This window comes from Seriola dumerili, unplaced genomic scaffold (assembly GCF_002260705.1).
Source record: "Seriola dumerili isolate Sdu_G_001 unplaced genomic scaffold, Sdu_1.0 BDQW01000167.1, whole genome shotgun sequence".
NCBI lineage: Eukaryota > Metazoa > Chordata > Actinopteri > Carangiformes > Carangidae > Seriola > Seriola dumerili.
Window position 1 is genome coordinate 2,238,651 of NW_019174422.1, and position 17,023 is coordinate 2,255,673.

The 17,023-nt window shown below is 42.9% G+C and overlaps 3 protein-coding genes across 8 annotated transcripts in view; 1 reads left to right on the forward strand and 2 right to left on the reverse strand.

Annotated features, from left to right (window-relative positions):
- The window catches only part of LOC111226885 (prostaglandin D2 receptor 2-like), a 25,861-nt gene extending 19,364 nt beyond the window's left edge, over positions 1-6,497 (forward strand). The window contains exons 1-2 of one of the 2 annotated variants that reach the window (XM_022752187.1): positions 2,598-3,300; positions 5,047-6,497. In XM_022752187.1, the coding sequence (XP_022607908.1) occupies positions 5,093-6,226 (1,134 nt within the window). In that variant the 5' untranslated portion in view covers positions 2,598-3,300; positions 5,047-5,092 and the 3' untranslated portion in view covers positions 6,227-6,497. Of the gene's footprint in view, positions 1-2,597; positions 3,301-5,046 lie in introns of those variants that run through there. The other variant, XM_022752189.1, reaches the window with a different exon arrangement.
- A 1,129-nt stretch (positions 6,498-7,626) lies between these two features.
- On the reverse strand, positions 7,627-9,923 carry LOC111226886 (probable G-protein coupled receptor 132). Of its 2 annotated transcripts, XM_022752190.1 has the most exons (3): positions 9,810-9,923; positions 8,883-9,720; positions 7,627-8,528 (listed from the first exon to the last, which is right to left on the reverse strand). In XM_022752190.1, exons 2-3 carry the CDS (start codon positions 9,476-9,478, stop codon positions 8,105-8,107), a joined length of 1,020 nt encoding a protein of 339 aa, XP_022607911.1. In that variant the 5' UTR covers positions 9,479-9,720; positions 9,810-9,923; the 3' UTR covers positions 7,627-8,104. The 2 variants fall into 2 exon arrangements, with proteins under 2 accessions (XP_022607911.1, XP_022607912.1); XM_022752191.1 differs by having other exon boundaries at positions 8,883-9,923.
- A 2,815-nt stretch (positions 9,924-12,738) lies between these two features.
- Positions 12,739-16,704, reverse strand: LOC111226879 (UDP-glucuronosyltransferase 2C1-like). Of its 4 annotated transcripts, none has more exons than XM_022752178.1 (4): positions 16,607-16,704; positions 16,316-16,392; positions 15,082-15,091; positions 12,739-14,720 (listed from the first exon to the last, which is right to left on the reverse strand). In XM_022752178.1, the coding sequence occupies exons 2-4, from the start codon at positions 16,327-16,329 to the stop codon at positions 13,131-13,133; spliced, it is 1,614 nt and encodes a 537-aa protein (XP_022607899.1). In that variant the 5' UTR covers positions 16,330-16,392; positions 16,607-16,704; the 3' UTR covers positions 12,739-13,130. The 4 variants fall into 4 exon arrangements, with proteins under 4 accessions (XP_022607899.1, XP_022607897.1, XP_022607900.1 ...); XM_022752176.1 differs by having other exon boundaries at positions 16,316-16,409; XM_022752179.1 differs by lacking the exon at positions 15,082-15,091 and having other exon boundaries at positions 16,316-16,409.
- Between the last annotated feature and the right edge of the window lie 319 nt (positions 16,705-17,023).

Genomic DNA, 17,023 nt, shown 5'->3' on the forward strand with positions numbered 1-17,023 from the left:
TAGACATTGAGTATACGGGGTTGAACTCACCATACACAAAACATTAACACAAACATCCTCTAGCATCAGAGAAACATGGACTCTGAAAAGTTAGTAAGGTGAATATTCTCATGGGACTTGAAGAAGAGACAATCGGAGGAGAAAACATATTGATGATACTGTACAAACAAAGAGAACTGGTAAACAAACTAAGAGAAACTGAGGCGCGTATATGAGTGTCTGTTACATTTTTGAAGAATTGATCTGACTGGGGTCAAGGTCGAGTAACTGTTTGTGTGAGTGGTAAAGGCCGAAACTGGGTCAGATACCTTTGATAAATTGGGTACTATTGATATTGAATGTCATGTCCATTTTAAATAAGTTAATACCCATGTTTTCAGTGAAAAATACTATATATACTATATTCAATGTGTGAACAAAGGTACACCTTTGGGTATCGGAAATGTCTGGAGACATTTATTATGGGAGAGGAGAGTTGTGTCATCCCACACGATGCTCCCTGCCCCCACCCCCCTTCTCCCTCTCATACACACTCATGCACACCTCGATATATACAGCAGTGAGACTAAAAGCAGAAGTGCTTGTCACTTTATCTTTAGCGTCATCCCACACGATGCTCCCTGCTACCACCCCCCTTCTCCCTCTCATACACACTCATGCACACCTCGATATATACAGCAGTGAGACTAAAAGCAGAAGTGCTTGTCACTTTATCTTTAGCGTAATCCTAATTTGAACCTTATTTTTAACTCCATGTCATGCATTTGAAAATAAAGATATGATGTAGTGACGTTATATGCATTTTGTAAAAAAGAGATTAATTATTAAAGTGCACATCGTAATAATTCATAAGTATTGGTTTTCATAAAGAGGAAGTGCCAAAAAAAACTTGCAAAAAGCCAGTCGGTTTCAGTGTAAACCTTGAACACAACACAATCAAACATGAGCTGTAGTTGCTGTATCGTCACAGACACCTGCACCCTCACAGTGGGTAAAAAATACAAATATAAACACACGCAGGTCTTGGTATTAGGAGATAAAATGACATTTGGTACTGATGAAAAAGTCTGACTGGATTGTGACACCCTCTCTTTTTCTTTATTTTGAAAACTTCTGCTTTGCTTGCTTTTATTTCTTGACATCTTGATGTCTTAAGAGAAGCACATCTAAAAACTTTAAAGGTCCCATTGTTGTAGATTTCCATGTGTTGTTTGATTATGAAGCAGGTCTAAGTTCTATATTAATACCGTGAATGTATCAAAGCGGCTCAGTCAACAGAGAAATGCACACAGCCTGTATTCAGAAAACTGGGCCTTAAAACCAGCCGTCAGTACTTCTGTAACTTTGTGATTTCACAACAAAACAGACACCGCTCTCTGCCAAGCCCCCCTGGACAAACCATCCAACCTTGCAGGATTTGGTTTCTCTGAGTGTTTACGTGAAATTTGCTAGATTTTTATTCAACCACTCAGAAAATAATCAGCTAATCAGAGGAGAGGCTCAGAGCCTCCTCTCCTCTCATTGGCTTAACATCCTGTTGTTACTAGAGCTCCAGAGAGAAGCCTGGGAGAGGAGATGTAAAACTACACTGAGATGGTTTGTGGTTCTTTAAACCACAAATATATCTCCTTATAGATCAACACCTCAAATAAAACACAGGAAACATGTTAAATATGCGACCTTTAAACTTCAGAAATGCTTTGAGAGCTACAGATATAGCACAGAGAGTGAAATAATGAATGAGACTAAATTTAGTCTAATACCAGTATAGTATAGAGACTTTAGGAAAAAGAATTATAAAGGATTCAACATACAAAATTATAGATATATGTAAAAAAAAAAAAAAAAAAAAAAAAAAAAAAAAACTAAAGTATATTATGTCACAAGTGTAAATATCTAATTTGCAGGAAAGGCCTGAGAATATGTTGAGGTCAAGAGACATAGGTCATTGTTGTGATGACTTGAGGAAAGGGGGGCTGTGGAGGTGTTTGTCTGAGATCCATTGGTAGGCCAATCCATAAGGCTCTATGGTCCCAACGAGGACAGGTCCTAAACCAGTTGATGATGCCCCCTGATGGGATGCTTCCAACAGCCCCACAGTAAAAGGTCTTTCGGACCCTCAGAGAGACTGTTAGCTGTCTGACGTGATGAAGCTGCCTGTGTGTGGACCCTGTCAGATTCTCAGTGATGTGGACTCCCAGGTGCCCTCTGAACAACTGTCCTGCTGATCATAAGGGATATATTTTGCCTCTGTTGCTTCTTCCTAAATTCCACAATCAGCTCAGAAGGAGCTCGAGTTATCACCAGAACTGAAATGCAAAGATGGAGGACCTCGAGTTCATCCCTCAGAGCAAATCTGACTTTTTCATAAATCGTTATGTCAGTTGTGCTGCAGGTGGATCGGATGTTTACCAATGTTGGAAAAAAAAAAATATCTGCAATCAGTGAGCAGTGTCTGAGACACCCTGTATGTGGTCAGTGTGTCTCATGTGCCAAAAATGAAAAAAAAAGTGTTGAAAAAAAAAAAAAAAAGAAAAAAAACTTCCCCACAACAGTAAAACAACTTAGACCAGGAAATAGTCCATCCATCCTTTTTCTTCCACTTATCCGAGGTCGGGTCGCCGTGGCAGCAGGTGAAGCAAAGTAGTCCAGATGTCCCTCTCCCCAGCAACGTTTTCCAGCTCCTTTCTGGGGGATCCTGCGACATCCCCAAGCCAGATCAGAAATATAATCTCTCCAGCCCGAACCACTTCAACTGGTTCCGACACAAAGGAGCAAAGGCTCTACTCCAAGCTCTACTCAGAGCTTCTTACCCTATCTCTATAGCTGAGCTCATGACATTGTGGTGACACCTTAAGTATCACTTGCATAGCACCTTTAATTTAATTCAGCACTGCCTTGCATTTATGAAAACCTGAGTTGTATGTATGAAAAAAAAAAAAAAAAATTCCCATTCGGACCCCTGTGTATTTAATACAGTCTGGTTGTATGTCTCTGTTGTCATTAAGAAATCACTGAGCTAATTGAATGTACTCAATTCATAGAACACAGTGCTCTATAAATTACACCTTTCATTTCCTGAGCAACAGTTTGTTTTCAGAAATCAGCAGACCAAACAATGTGTATTCATAGGCTTGGCTTAGAGGTCTCAACAAATTAGGTTGGTTCTTCTAAGCTGTTCTTCCTTTTGAGGTTTGTAACTTCCTATTACTCTACTTATACGCCCATGAATCTAGTGCTGGTTACTATTCCTTACAGTAACATAACATGACACAGACCTCATTGGATTCAGACAAACAGGTGAGTGATTTTTCTGTTTGTACCAGTGGGTTAAAGTGAGAGGCACTCATTACAGATTTAAACATTTTAATTGAATGTGCATTGATTAGTTGCTCTTTTAGTAAAAGTCAGATTTGGAGACATAACTTTTTAAAGTTCAGTCTTTATGCAGTGTGCATCAGCGGCACAGTAGTAACTACAAATGGCTGGCAAATAATACATTGCCCACACAGGATTGAAAACATGCATTACATTACATTTTATTTAAGCTGTGAACATCAAAGTCCAAGTCCTGGGAGTTCTCATCCCAATCTGCTACAGCTATGCGATGTCTAATTTAGGCATTTAAATCCGTCACAAACATGATACGCAACTGTTAATGCATTACTGTGTAACCTCAAAATGGCAATTCATCAACTACGTGTGACTTCAATACTGTTTGTGAAAATCATTGACATGTAGAGTTAGTTGGCACAGTGGCACATTGTGTCAGATGATAAAATCAGACAGGGTACAATCTTGAGTAAAATTGTACAGAGGATGTGGTGATGTGAAAGATAAGTCTGCAGAATAATAAGGGCAGAGAGCAGAAATATAAATTCCTCTTTCAGAGAAACTGACTGTCGAGCTGCCTCGAAAACAGAAAAAGATGCTTTGCACGTTACATACACAATACACTGGAGTAAAAGAAAAAAAAAAAAAAACATTGTTTAACACCCACTAATACCACAAGATGTAATTGTTAGTGGGTGAAATTTGCTATTGCTGAACAGTGAAGTTTTAAACTGCCTGAGCTCCAGACCACCCATGGGAAGATCAGACTGCGGGGGGGGGGGGGGTGGGGGGGGGGGGGGGGGGGGGGGGGGGGCGTGACCCTCCTCCAGGAAATTGTGACATGGTCCAGTGAAGATAAAGAGGGTATTAGGTGCATATATATATATATATATATATATATATACATATATATATTGTGTATAAGTTTCAACCACTGACATAGGTTATACACATTTTTTTGTGCTGATTTCTTGCTTTGGTATTGATTTTACTCATTACACTTACATTAGAGGTAGATGGGTTAAACATATGATGTTAGTTTATTACATTTATATTGATCAATTGGTTTTTTTGATGATAAAGTAGTAGGTTTCATGACTGGGCTTCTGTTTTTGACACTCTATGAGAAATTTAGCGACGTGTGAACTTTCTTGTTATTGTCCCCGTCTCTAAATGTTCCCATCTTTTCTTAATTTCGTTTTTTCTATTTAACTTCTTAGTACTGATCTATAAAGACTTAATAAATGATTGATTTTAAAAGGGTTAAAAAGGGTTTAAAAGTGAAACAAACTTGCACAGATCAATAGCATGCAGAAGTCTGCGTCAGCTGTTAAAGTAGCACCCATGTTCTTCTCACCTCTGGTTGGTTTCTTGTTCCGTTTTGGTTAGTAGTTAGTTTGTGAAGAAGGTGATAATGTACGTGAGCTTGTAAGACATGTTTTGCATAATTAGAATAACCACAACATGTGTTTGAGCACATATTTGACATGTCATGAACACGTTTTTGCAATAAATTGAAACTGTTTGAATTGTTATATAACTAAATATCTCAATACCCCTTTACTGTTACTGAAGGAAAAAACAGAAGAAAGCCAAAACATCCATATGTATACCATACCATATGTATGTACCATATGCTTGTCCCGCTTCAGAACAAATCTGATCACTTGTTAAGTGCCTGTTTAGTTTTATATGCTCTAATCTCTGTTGTAGATCTCAGCAGTGTGAAGTTTGAGGATCCAGACGTTTTCCCTCCAGGATGATTCACTGTCTTTTCAGCCAGATGGGAAATATCAGCATTAACCCGTCACCCCAAAAGGTCAACTTGAGCTCTTTGAATATCTTCACCATCTCCCTCCACGGCTTGGTCTCTTCCATTGGCATCATAGAAAACCTCCTCATCCTCGGAGTAGTGGGCTTCCATGTCCGCCGCTCTGTCATCAGCATCTGGATCCTGAACCTCGCGGCCTCCGACCTGCTGGCCACCTCCTCCTTGCCCATCTTCACTCTCTACATGGCACGAGGCAACACATGGACGTTGGGCCCAACCTTCTGCCGCATCCATTCCTCCATCTTCTTTCTCAACATGTTTGTCAGTGGCTTCCTGCTGGCGGCGATTTCTTTGGATCGCTGCCTGGTGGTTGTGAGACCTGTCTGGGCCCAGAACAACAGAAACCCAGAGCTTGTGAAGAAGATATGTGGGGGGATTTGGGTCTTGGCTGCGCTCTGCACCATCCCTTTCTACATATACCGTGGCACCATTCACCTACCCGACGGCAAGATTCTCTGTTACTACGATTATGCCCGAGCCCTCCTCCCCAGTGAGCCGTTCGACCTGAAAGCTTTATGTAAGCATCGCAAGGAGGGATTGGCCTTCATGAAGCTCTTCTTAGCCTTCCTGATCCCTCTACTAATCATCATCCTCAGCTATTCTGCCGTGAACGCCACCTTGGTGCGCAGAGGCTACCAACGCTCCTTCCGTTTCGTTCGGCTGGTCGTGGCCGTGGTGGTGACCTTTGTGCTCTGCTGGGCTCCATACCACTTCTTCATCATCATGGAGGTGATGGCTCCCAGTGGGAGTCCTTTGCAGAAACACGCAAGCAAGGCCCTCCCAATCTCTGCAACCATCGGCTTCCTTAATAGCATCATCAACCCCATCCTGTACGTGTTCAGCTGCCCTGACCTGTGCAAGAAGATCAGACACTCTCTGGGAGCGGTGATGGAGAGTGTTCTGGCTGAGGATCTGATGGAGCTGGCCCGGCGCCGCAGCACTGCTCGCAGCTCTATCAGCACCTCCGAGTTTTTGATGAAGCACAGGAATTCTGCTGGAACTGTGTGTCTGAAAACCGAGGAACAAGACAAGGATGAAAGTACTGCTAACACCATTCAGTAATGAACAAAAACAAAAAGCAAAATTCCCTGGCTGCCCCAGTGATTTCTGCTCTTGTTGCTGTTTTTATTTGCAATGTAATCCATGTTTATCTGTTTTCCTATGCAAATAATCTGAAACAGTTCACATTGCCTGCACAGATGTTTCAAATTAAAAGCCATCCAGCAGCCCACAGGGCATAGTCCCTTTTGTTCCTAGCAGGCTTTTAATTTGAAACATCTACAAGTGGCATTAAAGGTCCATATTTTACTCTTTTCCTGTGTTTTATTTGAAATGTCGATCTATAAGAAGATATATTTGTGGTTTTAAGAACCAAAAACCATCACAATGTAGTTTTATATCTCCTCTCTCAGGCTTCTCTCTGGAGCTCTAGTAACAACAAGTCGGTGAACCAATCAGAAGAGAGGAGGTTCAGGGCCTCTCACCTGATTGGCTGACTGTTTTCTGGGTGATTGAATAAAAAATATAGCATATTTCAGGTAAAACACTCAGAGAAACCAAATCCTGTAAGTTTGGATGGTGGGTCTGGGTGGGTGGGGCTTAGGGCATGGTTGTGAGCTTAGATCTGTGACTGCTTTCTTGTGACATCACACACTTATACTATATGGGACCTTTAAGTTTCATTGCTGCTGATTTAATAGTCAACACACGGCGACATGGCAGTACGGATGGAATCAGTGGTGTCGACATGTACATTCTGCTACATTACGCTATGTGTATCATCTTTCATGACCTATATTTGAAGACTGATTTTATTTTATAATTTACTCCACTTTGAGTTTGATTAGCTTACCTGACTGATATCACTTTGGCAAAAAATAATAATTAACAAGAGCATTCAAGGATTTAGTTAGAATTACTATAGAGTATTAACTTAATACTCACACCAGCTATGTGCTTATACTGCAGCTCCTATCCTGCTAAATGAACGACAAACTGCTGGCACAGGACAAAGAAAACAAAAATGAGCAGTATTCTTTTTTTTGTTTTTTTTCATATTAACCCACTTAACCTTTGTGTAGATGAGTTATTACTTCTTTTGAAAGTTTGAGCTGTGAGTCACATGCATGAGATCTCTCACCAGATGTTAGATGTTCTCACCAGTAGCTGTGAGAATTGACACAAGCACACTTTTGAAATCCCCTGCACACTTGCTCTTTTTATGATATGTAGATACGATAGAAAATGGATGCCTTTGCATTGTACATCTGCTTCCTTCGATGTAATGTCTATCCCCCTTGATGCGATGAAGTGGCATTAATAAAGAAGAAAAGCAAAGAAAAAGAAAAGCTGTGGTGTTGCTGTGTGACACTTGCCTTGCAATTATAGAAACACAGTTATGGCTTGTGTTTCCGTTGTGATTCACACCAGCTGTTTCTTTCCAGTAATTGACAGCAAACAAATGATTAAGCATTTTTTTTTATTCTATTCCGTTGTAAACATTACAGTCAACAAGAAACCAAAAAAAATCATTAAGGGTTTTCATTTCCATTTAAAGGTCAGTCTCTTTAAAAACACACCTAAATAAAGTTGTATTTCCGATGGTTATATGTCTCTACTTTGAAGGCGCAATAGGTTTTGTTGGTCATCAAAAAATATTTTCATTGTTGGAAAATATGAAACAGTGAATTTCCATATTTATAATTCATTATAAAGTATTGAAGTTATTTTGAAGTTCAAGACTTTGCACTTTGAAATCTTTGTGCTCCACACAAATGTTTCTGTTTTCATCATCTCCTGAATCAGTGTTTCGATGATTATAAAGGAGAATCTCAAATTAAAAACTGTACTAGTAGAATTCTTAGATGACATCCACATAAACAGTGCACATGCATGTCCACTAGGTGGTGCAATTGCTTCAGGTCTGTGGTCAAATCCAAGTTATACAGTTAGAAGATTATTATGTCCAGTTTCACTCTCCCCCTGTGTGTCTGTATGAGCTCTGGTGCTGAGGCTCATCTTTTTTCGAGTGTCTTGCCCCCCTCCCAAACAGGGCAGAGACCTTTGCAACTCTAGTCGAGCATCAGGGCACAGGAAGATGTAGAAGAGGGGATCCAGCAGAGTGTTGAGGCTGGTTAGACCGTAGCACAGGCGGTAGATGAGGAAAATGGAACGCTCCAGTCCACATGGCTCATCGGTCAGCAGCAAGGAGACGAACCTGTATCCGCCCACGAGGTGGTAGGGCCCGAAGACGACAATGAAATTGACGGTGATGACGACCAGGATGCCTACTATTTTGTGGCGCTCGTGGTCGGAGAGAGAAGGAGATCGACGGAGTGTCACCCCAATGTGGGCTGAGGTGTAGCTGAGGGAGGAAGCAGAGGTGTAGGTTAGAATTCAGACTGTTTGTCAGAATAGACAAAGTGACAGCGTGTCCCAGAGAGAAAGGAGAAACTGAGGTTTTCTTGTCAGCTGAAAGAAAGTACCTCAGTATCACAAGGATTTCCCTGATGTTCCCTGGTCTACATTCACTCCATGTTTTCAGATGATACCAGACAAATTCCTAATATGTTTAGTGTATTATTTCAAATATTGAAAATTTGAAATGTGAAAGAAGTTCTTGGAGAAAGTTGACTCATTTGACACAGAACAGAATCTTTACATGGACAGGTTTGCAGACACTAGGAACATCCTAACTGATAGCTTGGGGTCAACTCACCCTAGTATGGTACATGGCAGCAGAAAACCAAGGACCACAGTGGTGATCTTGAAGTGGGCGTATCTGGGACTGACGGGGTACTGCTCCAGGCACAGCAGTCTCTCAGAGTCAAACACTGACGGCAGCAGCCCACACAGACAGAACAGGAAGGTGAGGGTCCAGACCGCTACACCTAACATTGCCGCCACCCTGACAGTCCGCACCCTGCGGCTGCTCAGCGGGTACACGATGGCCAGGCAGCGGTCCAGCGCTATCAGGCACAGGAACATGACGCTGGCGTAGACGTTGACATAAAACACGTAGCCGACCAACTCACAGGTCAGCTGGCCGTAGGGCCAGCGGTGCGCACCCTGGAGGTAAAGGATCCACAGTGGGAGGGTGAGCAGCTGCAGGAGATCTGACAGCAGCAGGTTGAGGATGTAGACCAGCTGGCAGCCTCCCCCGCCTGAGCGACCCAGTTGGTACAGTCCCCAGAGAGACAGCAGGTTGCTGGGGAGACCCAAAGAGAAGATCAGGCCGTAGATACAGGTCAGGCCGAACGTGTCCGTGTCCAAGGGGAGGTTGCAGCTGTCATTGGACATGTCTCTGCCTGACATGGGAGAGTAGAGGAGACCTCACTCAGACGTGGACTGACACTCGCAGGTTGACGAGTTGGTGTAGAAATACCCATTCATAAACTCAAAGCAAAAGAAAAAACAAAAAGTCTCAGTCTGACTCATCTAATTGTCCATTGTGTAGTATTCAGAAATGCATTCTCCTCTGCAGGTCATCTCCAGGTTTTGTGCTGTCAGCCGGCCAGTCATAAAAGCATCCAGGATCCATCAGGGGAAAAAAACACCTGCAAAGCAGACAGCATGTGCATTCTCAGATGGTTTACTATCAGCAGGTGCATAGGGAATTAGACCATATAACAGTCTTTCCACTCACCTCTCTAAGCTGTGAGACCGACTTTGCTCCACTGAAGCTCGCTGCCCGCTCTGCGGCTCGGTGACCTGTGCTCAAGAAATGTTGGGAACACGGTGTCTCGACCAAGCCTTGTCTATTCTGCGATCGTTTCCTCCACAGGAAACCCACTTCTTCAGCTTTAAAGGCAACATCCTGAGGCAGGAGAACGCCTTTCTGCCCCAGAACAAAAACATACACTCTCTCCTTCTCTTACTCCAGTAGTAGAGAGGATGATTGAGGTGACCAGGGGCTGGGAGGGGAGGAACTACTATACGGTGTCCACTAATGCCCTTTAGATTGTCGCTTGCTGGCTCTGTGCCTTTAAACACATGAAACACATTAACCCTTCTGTTATATGCTGCCTTCAAGCATGCTTTTCAACACATTGGAATATTGTTTCTACTATGTAAGTGTGCAGGAATTTCATTTCGCAGCTTTAGGTGTGTTTTAAAACTAAACAGAGAATTACATTTCTGTGTGTGTGTGTGTGTGTGTGTGTGTGTGTGTGTGTGTCTGGTTGTGTGGGTGTGTGTGTGTGTGCGCACAGTTTGTGTTAAGGAAACATGAATCTGTTCATATGACCGCATTATGGGGACTCAAAAAGTAGGTTTCCTCGAAGTAAACCATCAAATGTATGTTGCGTGTGTGTGTGTTAGGTTTGGGGTCAAGGTTGCAGGAGGCTTAGTCTCTGGAGAATGAGTGCAAGTGTATGAGTGCAAGTGCATGCAACGCCTTCCTAAAGGACGAAACCAAGAAGCTGTGTGTGTGAGTGCACACGTCTGATTTGCAAGAGAGAATCGATAGACGGAAGAGATTAGAACCACAGAAAGGAAGAGCAGATTACCAACCCTGTAGTGTGACAGATTAAAGCAAAACATTTTCACTCCCCCAGAAATGATATAATTGCTACTGTTTGTAGACGGTGAACATTTATTAAATTCACCCAGGATTCATTTTTCTCAAGCAGCACGGGGAGAAAAACATCTAACACAATTGAAATTGTGTGGCTGAAGAATGGGTATGTTGAGACAATGGGTGTAAGGCAGTATTTTTACAACATGGTTTCAAAGGGAGGAGGGTCTTATCACTCACTTTGTTTCCTTTAAATGCCACCGATCTGTGATTTATTGAATAACCCGCTATTAAGCAGACCAGTCCCCGGAGACATTACCAGCACCCTACGCTCGCCAGAACTCCGCATAAAGGTCTCCGTGCCCCTGCGTAGATCACTGTGAGGAGACACATATCAGCTGTGCACTGCACAAACAGAAAATCAGTTGCAGGGGGAAGTGTTCCTGGAGAAGGGCCCAGCAGAGAGGCAGAATGATAAGTTGTTCCTGCAGCAGGCTGGCTGCACACTGCAGGAAGTCCTCTGTTCTGTACAGGAATGGCCATGAAAGAAGGAGCCGTACATACTGTATGCACATGGAGAGATGGGGATGAAGTCACTGCCATGTGAGCTCCATCAGCCTTGAGCCGTGAGAACCTGCATCAGTCAGTAAAAACAGGGTCAGAGCTTAAATTCCTGAGTCTGGCTGCCACGACAGAGTTATGCAAAATGAAGATCATACAGGAAGCTGCAGTGTGAAAGACTGGCAGTCTCATTGCTGCATCTGCCTGTCACTTAAAAAGTCACTGCACAAGTTTGTGGTTATGGTATTTGCATGAAGACAAAGTCTGGCCGATCACCTGTCACATGGCTAGTAATAAACGGTAAACTGCTTCAGAGTGCTTCGGTAAACAACTACAATGCAACATTCATTTTAATATATGTTCTGTCTTTCAATATCTACTTGTTAACTCTCCTTGGAAGCTCTGGGAGAAACAGATATGAAGTTACATAGTAATTACTGAAGCTCCCATTTCCCACTGCTGCAACCAGTTTAGCATCATCACCCTAAACACTTCATCTGGGGCCCTCTGGCTCTGTGGAATAAGACATGGATACCGACACACTTTGCCGATCACTGAACAAAAATTAGATTTTACTCTTTATTTTTATTTTAATGTTTATTTTACCTTTTTCTTTTCTTATTACATTTCTGTGTGTGTGTGTGTGTGTGTGTGTGTGTGTGTGTGTGTGTGTGTGTGTGTGTGTGTGTGTGTGTCCATTGGCAAATGTGGCCTGCCACAGAGGTGGTTTGTGGTTATTATTTTGTAGGCATCTAGATACAGACACAAAACTTTACTCGTGTAGTTTAGATCAAAGTAAAGGGTGCGATCTGCTCGACGCCATGGCTGCTGTGATCCCACCGCCAGATGGTCTCTGGTTTAATTCCAAACCGGCTTGTAAAGGACATTTTAGCAGAATATGGTGAAACATCTTCAGCTCTGCTGCCGGTTTCATTTCTACTACTTTTTCTCCTCGGTGCCTGAGCTCTGTTTGACCTTGCCTGAGGTTTTTCTCCAAATGTAGCAGCTAAAAAAAAAAAGAAAAAACACCATGCTGTCACATATGTTTGTGGTTTGCAGTACTGAACTCAATGATCTTGTGACAAGCCCTGTTTTCAATTACAGTCTCTTTAAAGGTTGATATTATGTTGATAGAATCTTGATATATAAGCACACACTGTGCTTAAGTAAAAGTACAGTTGTTATAATACAGTTATACAGGGATTCATTTCTTTATAATTACAAAGCTACTCACATTTATCAGCACAAAAAAAAAAAATATGAGCCCTAGAAAAGATTAAAAACAAAAATATAATAGTGCTCCAGTGTTTTAGATTTTAGATTTTGTCTGTACACAGTCCACATGAGCTCTCACTAGGTTCTTCTTCAGGCATATCGCTTGTTAGTCATACAGGAAGTGGGCAAAACTAATCATAAACTCACCGTGATCAGGTTTTCAGGTGGAGGCTGTCAAGGTTTTTAGTTAATATGGGAGTGATGCAATGATGTACCACGCTGCTATTGTCAGGAGGAAGAAGTCCTTTGCTTTATTAAAGTTTGACATGTTTCCAATCCAAACAGAACTACAACTATGGAAACTAGCTTTGAAAAATAGTGTTTATGACTGGGAAGCTTGAAAACAGAGGGTTTGAGCAGAATTGGATTGGAATTGGAATTGGGGTTTTTCCTCCAACATCTTTGGTAAAAACATTTCTATTAGTGCTTGCGTCTAAAATAAACATTTTGCACTAATTTACAGTTTCAGATTTTTGTTTTCTGAAAAGTTTAAAGCATGAGGCAGAAATGTGTGTAAACTGTAAATAAGTCTCAGCTGCTCTTTAACTCATATGGATGCTTGAGTGGTAATGATTTATTGAACTGAAAAACACTTGGTGGTTATGTTTGAATCCGTCACTCTGCTTTCATCTTTCTCCTGAACCTCCGGCAGCAGAGAATCTGACAGACTAAGACTGAAACCCAGACAAAGGCTCCGATGACGGCCGTGATTAAAAGAGCCACATCCAGGCAGAAGTAGGAGTACCAAGGCAGACTGAAACCTGCCGCCTGCAGATGAGCTGCTCCTTTGTTCCTGATGACGTACTCAATCCAAAAAATGGCGGTGTCCATCGGAGACATCGGCCGGTCGTGATGTAGCTTGGAGAGACGCTGAATGTTGCTTCGGTATGAGGGAGTGTCCAGGATGTCCTTTAGAGCCTCGAGGAAGTCTTCCTTGGTGACTGAATTCACCTCCACCGTCTGTGCTGCCCCGCGCACCTTCAGCCGGTGCAGGTTGTCAAACTGGTCAAAGAGGAGCGGCAGGCCCACAACGGGAACACCGTGGTAGATAGACTCATACATCCCGTTGGTGCCTCCGTGGGCCACAAAGGCACGAGTCTTGGGGTGTCCCAGGATATCGTTCTGAGGCAGCCATTTTACCAGCAGAGTGTTGTTCCCCAGGGACGACGGCTTTTCCCCCACAAATCTCCACACCACCTTCTGAGGGAGTTCTGCAAAAGCAGCGGCGATGGCCTCCGTGACATCAGGAGGCAGGGCTGACACGAACGTCCCCAGGGACATGACCACCACGCCGTGCTCCCCAGAGCTCTGCATGAAGGCCTCCAGCTCAGCAGGGAGGGGTCTGGCCTCCTTGCACTGGAACCCCCCTATGTAGACCACATTGGGCATGGTGGGCCGCGGGAACTCGAAGACAAAGTCCGCCCTCACTAGCCAGATATCAGCTGCATACTCCAAAGACAGCAAGTCCGTTCCAGGAGGGAAGTGGCGCTGGAGCAGATCCGAGTAGGCGGCGTTGATGATAAAATGCTGCTCGACAAGACTGAAGAGATAATGCAACACATTCTTGGTCCTCTCCGGAAAATCCATCCGATCCTGAAGTTCAGTTCCTTGCACGGGGATATAAGAGACAGGAGAGGGAGCTATGGTGAAATGGCTTTCCCCAGTATTAATCCAGCGCACGTTGAAAACCATGGGCAGCTTGAGGTAACTACCCAAAAGGACTCCTATAGTCAGGCCAGGGTCTGTTAACATTAGGTCAAACTTGGCATCCTTCAGCTTCTTCATGAAAACAGGGTCATCCAACATTGTAGCAGCTGCTCTGGCGAGGATCTTGTGGCCCTTTGCCAACATGGATGTGAGTAAGCGCCGTTGGCAGAAGCTGCGTAAGAAATTCAGCGACTTGCGGCACTCCATCACGTTTTGTAGCATTTTATTGTAGTAGTCCTTGTCCGACTCGTCCTCCAGCATGGTCACGTTAATAGAGGTATAAATGGGAGACTGACTGGGAACGTACCAGCTCTTGGCCGAGCGCAGCACGGTGATTTCGTGGCCTCTGGAGTGCAGCTCTCGGAGGATCACCTCCATGTTGATCCAGTGGCTGCCATCAACGGGCACCACCAGAATCCTGCTGCCGCTGCAACAACTGGGTGTGAGCAGCAGGAAGCAGAGCCCTGTCAGGAGTATGGGGATTGTGCTGGACATGACCTGGGAGAAACAACAGACAGAAATGATTAGACTTGTAAATACATCACTGTCTGTCTGAACCTGAAACAACATCTGTAATTTGTGCTGTGTAATAATATCTAAGATGTGGTTCAGTAGTAAGTTGTGTTTGACAGGAGCAGAGATCAGAATCTTCATATCACGAGACCAGGCGTGATATGAAGTTTTCCACAATTCATTTTCTATGGAATGCAAACGAATTGCATTGCAGGGCATTTTGGGGAAGAGGGAGTAAATGAGGAAATGAACAACATCTTCCTGCCTGTTCCACAATGATTTACAGAACTGCAAAACTGGCAACGAGACAGTGATGAAGTGCTGAGTCAAGAAGGTTAGTCTTCACCTGTTGTGGTCTGTGGAGGAGAAGATCAGTATTTTAGTGAGGGGTCCCTTTTTGTATGTCTCTTACCTCTGGGATTACAGATACACACTATAATCATTTATATGTTATATTATATTATATTGTTATATAAATATACATATGTATACAGTGACCCACAGCAACAAGCAAGAAAAGGCAAAGTTAATGTCACAGTATTTGTTTGTTTTCCCGTTCTCTTCTACTCTAGCCAAGCTGTTCCACATGTGGTCTGTTCAGCAGCATTTTTAAACATATGCACTTCAGAAATGTGACCATCAAAAGTATTTTCTTAGCCACTTGTTCCGCTCAGGGTCACAGGGGGCTGGAGGCTGTTCCAGCACAGCAAGAAGCACTATAAATGTTGTAAAAATGTATTTTATAAACAGTATAATCATATCTGATCTGATTGTATTTAATGCGGTACTAGTTGAAGCCGGTGTAATTAAATTGCTCTGTTAAAAGTTAATCACGTGTCTCACCTCGTTCTTGCTGTATCAAAATCCAGAAATCTGTCTTGAGCTCCAGGTCCTGAGTGAGCCAGGACTATGTGGTATCTGTGTTTCCACACAGCTTAACTTTTACACACATGGGCCCCATTTGTCCAGGACAAAGTCCAGTGTGCGGATCAGATGTAACTTACAAAGGTCTAAAGTGTTGTAAATAGCCAAGCTTGATGTTAAGAGCACTGGTATGAGTTACCATACTAGTGTGCGTATTGGATATCAGTTATGGCTTTGTCAATGGAGTTACCCCACGTTTTACATTTATCTTAAAAATGTCAAGTCATTTCAATATTTCCTGTCTTTCCATTCACATGTCCACTCATGTAACAGAATCAGTACAAGATAAAGTTATCAGATGGACTTGAATGGCTTCTTTTTTTTTTGCCCAATCAATGGGTTGCTTTTGTGTGTGTGTGTCAGTGCAAAGTTACTGCTCAGTTCATTCCCTGCTCAGCTCAACACTGCTGCTAGATTCCCACGTGAGCGCTCACAGGCAACTCTCACTTGCTGCCTTCCCATGCTCATGAGGCAGAGGATAAAAATGCAGTTAATCCATCTGAGCTGGATGAGGAAACTTGACAGAGAACAGGGGTAAAATTCAGGGAAGCATGAGACGGGAGTGGCAGAGAAGGAGGGAAGGAGGAAGTAGCGAGGTCACACAGCGGAGGGAAAATAAAGTGAACATGGGTGATTACAATAACGGCACGACTCACCGTTCAACAGTCATATCAGTGGACTGCACCCTTCCCCTCCTCTCCTCTTGCCTCTGTGGAGTTATGTAAAGCTGAGTCTGCGAACAAGAGTCGGCTAGAGGTAACAGCAGAGCACAGAGATGAGGACATGCAGCTCGTGGATGAATACAGAACATTTACCACAGTGATACAGCTGAAAAAGTCGACTGAAGTCCATTAGGTTGCTACATTTCTTTTGCTCCCTCGCCTCAATGGCTAACAAGAGCTAATGTTTCAGATCAGTCTTATTGTATCGTGAGTTATGAGAATTACCTTTCAAAAAGTCCCCAGAGCAGCCATCTTATCCAAAAAAAAAAGAATAAGATGCATTAATGATCACTGCTATGTACAGTGAGAGTGTAGCAGTAACCTCTGAGAGCAGCTCAAGCATCACATGATTAGTCAGATGTCCAGTCAGAGCAGGAGCAGCCAATCAGATGCAAAGATTTCATCTCACAGCACTTCTGTCCCACAAATCAGTTTGTAAAAAAAAAAAATTAAAAAAACATGCATTTTCTCTTCATGTATGAGATCTTTAATGTCTCCAATAGTATTTAATAAGTATTACCAACTATATAAATTGTTGAATTATAAGAATTGGAAAAGCTGAACTGAAGAAAGAGTGAAATCTGCTGCTGTTAGAGAAGGTAAAGGTCAGAAAAAAAAGAGAAAAAAAAAAACATAAGAAAG